At 47.6% G+C, this 5,000-nt stretch overlaps 1 protein-coding gene across 3 annotated transcripts in view; it reads left to right on the plus strand.

Moving 5' to 3' along the window:
- Positions 1–2,781: 2,781 nt before the first annotated feature.
- LOC122245827 (calcium/calmodulin-dependent protein kinase kinase 1) overlaps positions 2,782–5,000 on the plus strand; it is a gene marked incomplete in the record, with an annotated part of 160,588 nt that continues 158,369 nt past the window's right edge. For 2 of the 3 annotated variants that reach the window (XM_086556479.1, XM_086556481.1), the window contains 1 exon segment: positions 2,782–3,515. In XM_086556479.1, coding sequence (XP_086412605.1) covers positions 3,506–3,515 — 10 coding nt within the window. 3 annotated transcript variants of the gene reach the window in all.

Genomic DNA, 5,000 nt, shown 5'->3' on the forward strand with positions numbered 1-5,000 from the left:
TATAGCCATGAATAAATAGTGTGCTCATGTTGGTAGATCACTTTGTTACTGTTGTACACACTTGCATGCTTTTGCGCTTGTGCGCGTCGTGTACGTGCGTGTGTGTGTGTTTGTTTGTGAGTGTGTGTGTTTGTTTGTGAGTGTTTCTGTGTGTGTGTGTTTGTTTGTGAGTGTTTCTGTGTGTGTGTGTGTGTGTGTGTGCGTGTCTTTAAACTTGATTAACCTTCAAGAGGACTCTATTGTCTTTTCAGTGACGGTAAAGGACACAGAACTATGCTAAAATGAGAGGAAATTGCACAATACGTGAAAAAAGGACAATACCTGTTATAAGGAAAACTTCGAATTCGGAAAATTGGTGGAAAGTAGGAAAATAAGACGAAAGTGAGAACTGGAAAGGAAATGAGAGAGAGATAGATAGAGAGAGAGAGAGAGAAAGAGAGAGAGAGAGAGAGAGAGAGAGAGAGAGAGAGAGAGAGAGAGAGAGAGAGAGAGAGAGAGAGAGAGAGAGAGAGAGAGAGAGAGAGAGGGGGGGGAGAAGGGATGAGGAAGAAACAGACAAAGAGAGAGATACTGATTTTAATTTATGAAATATCTATTCAAAGGACAGTTTACACGCCCTACAAAACGCCCAAAAAGCTGATCTTCTATTAACTTCAGACAACCATAGTCATCAACGATTAGGTTACATATCTGAAGGATTGCCCTGTAATGCTAATCTTATTAATACCGGTACACTACAGGCCATTAGTTACAGGTTGTAGTGAGGAAAACTGTTTGTTTTCCAAAGCCGAGTGTAAACATCTGTTCCTGGAATTGTTGTTGTTGAATAACCTGCTGTTGCATCATGTGCATCATCTTCTAAAGCAACATTTGCAGCAGGTTCTTGTTAGTGTTGGATGTTGGATGCTGTGATGCTGGCACCGAAGCATGTGCTGAGACGTAAACTGATGCCAATGCTGAAGCAGGTGATGAAACATGTTGATGCTGAAGCCAGTGATGAAACTCGTGGTAAAGCAGGCATTGGAAATCAGAAGGACGCGACAGTAGAGAGACGCGGAAACTGAGAGAGAGTGAGAGAGAGAGAGAGAGAGAGAGAAGAGGAGAGGAAGAGGGAGGAACAGAGAGAAAGAAAGAAAGAGTAAGTGAGAGAGATAGAAAGAGAAAGAGAGAGCGCGAAAGAGAGAGAGAGAGAGAGAGAGAGAGAGAGAGAGAGAGAGAGAGAGAGAGAGAGAGAGAGAGAGAGAGAGAGAGAGAGAGAGAGAGAGAGAGAAAAGGGGGAGAGAGAGAGAGAGAGAGAGAGAGAGAGAGAGAGAGAGAGAGAGAGAGAGAGAGAGAGAGAGAGAGAGAGAGAGAGAGAGAGAGAGAGAGAGAGAGAGAGAAGAGAGAGAGGAGAGAGAGAGAGAGAGAGAGAGAGAGAGAGAGAGAGAGAGAGAGAGAGAGAGAGAGAGAGAGAGAGAGAGAGAGAAAGGAAACAAGAGCGAAGTGGGAGAGAGTGCGAGGTGAGGGGGCTGGGGTGGGTGGGGGGGGGAGACGGGACGACACAGAACGAGGAAAAAACAAAACGTGCTGACGTCATTAACCACCGGCTTTGATGTTTACGTGGTAGAAGGTAAAGAGAGGAGGGGTTGGGGGTGGGGTTGAAGGGTGTGTGGGAGGGTGGGGATGGGATATTCGATAGAAGAGGAGATACGAAGGAAAGAAGGAAGAAGGAAAAGGAGAAACTGTTTATATAGATGGTTTTGCGGAACGAGAGGAGGAGGAGGAGGAGGAGGATGCAAATGATGACAAACAAGCAAGTTTCAGGTGAATATGCACACGCTGTTAAAAGCAGATTCATACAATACATCACAGACGCGGCCTCGCGAGCTCAGGGAGAGGATGGGAAAGGATAGTAAGGAAGATAGAAAGAGGGAACGATGATAAATGATGATACAAAAGGTAAAGGTAGTGAAAAGGGAATGAGCAATGGAATAGCGTAGGTAAAAAGGATGATAAAAGGATAGTGAAATGGTGGGGTGGAGAATGGTTCGAGCGGGAAATGGAGATACTAGGAAATGAAACAAAATGTGAAATACTCAGAACAAGCAACAACATGAAAGGGAAGAGACATGAAATAAGCGCGCGCGCTGACAAGCACCTCAGGCATTTCCATTGGGGATTAGCGAATTATCTTGCAGATCACCGTGATAGGTATTGCAATCGGGTTTCCAGAATTGAATAAAGAGGAAGCAGGAGAAGGGAGAAGAGGGTAAAGGGGAGAGGGAATAAGAGGGGAAATAGGGCGGGCGGCTGCGATAGCGCGGCAGGCGCGATGCAAATAAGAAATGCAACACTGCGCGGCAGATATGGAACAACAGGTGGCTTGTGTCTCGCCGTCCGAGGCGGACTGCCGCCGAGAAAGTAGGTGGTCGGTGCTCGTGTCGATGTGCGTGTATGGAAATCCTGGAGGAGCACAGCGGAAACTCGTCTTGACAAGGGGAAAAATAAGTGAAAGTTGTGAGCGCGCGCGCGCGCGCTTTGGGAAAGTTGTGAGGAGGCGGTGAGGTCCCGCGGTCTGGCAGGTGCTGAGGAGTTTCGCTGGCGATTTCTTCCCGTAATTAGCGGGGTTCGTCTGCGCTGTGGCATGGCCTGTGGCAGCCTTCTGTGATGGGCACTAGCCTGTTCGCATCCCTGTCTCCTCTCATCGTGCTCATCTATGGCAGTAAATGAAAGGAGAAGATAATGTATGGCCGGCACCTCTAGCGGGGCGCGGGCGGCTAGGAGCAGCGAGGTAGTCAGCTGTGCTCGCCTGCCTCCCGTCAGTCCTGCCGCGGCGTGCTGAGGTGCGGCCGCTCTGTCTCTCGCCCGCGGACGTGTGTCGCGCTGTGTCCCCGCCACGCCGTGTGTGTGTGTGTGTATGTGTGTGTGAGTGCGTGAGTGTGAACAGGTGTGCTGCGCTAGGCTATACAACGCTGAATCATTAGCCAGGACACGGCGCCGGTCAGTATATCGTTTCTTTTCAAAATCTTTTAGAAAGTGTTAAGCGTTGATATGACCCGTGTTGAGGGAGTTCCCATACGTTACGACGGCGCGGAGCCAGGAGGGCCAACGAGGCCCGGGCTACGGGGGGCGTGTGGCACCACATCTGGGTATCAAAGTGGGCACAGCAGTAAAGCACCACAGTGACGTGTCGTTAAAAGCCTGTTCTCAGTGTAGCACCAGTTTTTGTTCCTCGTGGCATTAGTGCAAGTGCATATTGAGTTGCAAGCAGAAGTTATCGAGTGCGGCCTCCTATGTGCCCAAACGTAGTCTCAGTGTGACTTTACATCGAACTTGCGAACGCATATTGGCTCTTGCTTGCCTGCAATAGGTGGAAGAAGTGCCAGTGGGATAAGGAAACGCGTAGCTTTTTATCCGGCAAGCAAGCAGCAAGCAGTTTTACGACTGATCCTTCGCTGGGCTGACACCACCTCCCGCTGTCGTTATCAGCGAACAAGGAAGCAAAGAAGCACAAGCAGTCGCCATAATGTCTTCAGGTGAGTACTGATTTCTGATAACCGCATTAGGTATAAAGCTGTTAATGATACAGCCTTCATTATCCCAACGTTTGCGTATCTGATTTATGTAGGCCTATGATGTGCATTTTGGCTGGGGTCGTGTACGAAATCAGGCTGATTACGTAACGTCTGCTTTTTGGTTTGTGTTTCAATCAGATGTCATTACTATTTAAACTTTTTTTTCCTTTTTTTTTTCCTTTCTGACCGACTGAATGACCCATGATACTACGTTATGGCTTATCGTGGCATCCTATACATCGATTTCTTTACATCGTCAATATAGCTAGGCCTACATCTGATCACGTATGGGCTACTGCTACAGCGGTCACGATTCTGTTGACTCCTCTAAATCAGGCTCCCGTTGGATTTTGTATTCTGTTACTTCTCTCCCTTTCCCTCTCCCTCTCTAGGTCTTTCTTTCTCTCTCTCTCTCTCTCTCTCTTTCTCTTTCTCTTTCTCTTTCTCTTTCTCTTTCTCTTTCTCTTTCTCTCTCTCTCTCTCTCTCTCTCTCTCTCTCTCTCTCTCTCTCTCTCTCTCTCTCTCTCTCTCTCTCCTTCTCCCTCTCCCTCTCCCTCTCCCTCTCCCTCTCCCTCTCCCTCTCCCTCTCCCTCTCCCTCTCCCTCTCCCTCTCTATCTATTTATATCTTTATCTCTTTCTCTTTCTTTCTCAATTTCTCTTTCTTCTGTCTCTCTGTCTTTCTTTGTCTCTCTGTCTTTCTTTGTCTCTCTGTCTTTCTTTGTCTCTCTGTCTTTCACTGTCTCTCACTCCAAGTTTCTTTCATAATCTCTTCGCCTGTTTCTTCCTCTGTGTCCATCCCTCTTTTTCTCTCTTTCTACCTCCTTTGGCCCATCCGCATTTTTCCTTGCTCTCTTTCATCTCTCTTTCCTCCCTCTTTCTCTCTCTCTCTCTCTCTCTCTCTCTCTCTCTCTCTCTCTCTCTCTCTCTCTCTCTCTCTCTCTCTCTCTCTCTCTCTCTCTCTCTCTCTCTCTCTCTCTCTCTCTCTCTTTCTCTGTCTCTCGCTCCAAGGTTCTTTCATTATCTCTTCGCCTGTTTCTTCCTCTGTGTCTCTCTTTCTACCTCCTTTGTCCCATCCGCATTTTTTCTTGCTCTCTTTCATCTCTCCCTCTCTCTCTCTCTCTCTAAACATATCAAAATCAAATCAATCTCTCTCTCTCTCTCTCTCTCTCTCTCTCTCTCTCTCTCTCTCTCTCTCTCTCTCTCTCTCTCTCTCTCTCTCTCTCTCTCTTCTCTCTCTCTCTCGTCTCTCTCTCTCTCTGTCTCCTCTCTCTCTCTCTCTCTCTCTCTCTCTCTCTCTCTCTCTCTCTCTCTCTCTCTCTCTCTCTCTCTCTCTCTCTCTCTCTCTCTCTCTCTCTCTCTCTCTCTCTCTCTCTCTCTCTCTCTCTATCTATCTATCTATCACTATCTCTATCTGTATCCCTCTTTCGTTCTCTCCCATCCTCCCT

Source organism: Penaeus japonicus, unplaced genomic scaffold, assembly GCF_977035675.1.
Source record: "Penaeus japonicus unplaced genomic scaffold, GWHDUDI00000001_assembly GWHDUDI00000032, whole genome shotgun sequence".
In the NCBI taxonomy this organism is placed as follows: domain Eukaryota; kingdom Metazoa; phylum Arthropoda; class Malacostraca; order Decapoda; family Penaeidae; genus Penaeus; species Penaeus japonicus.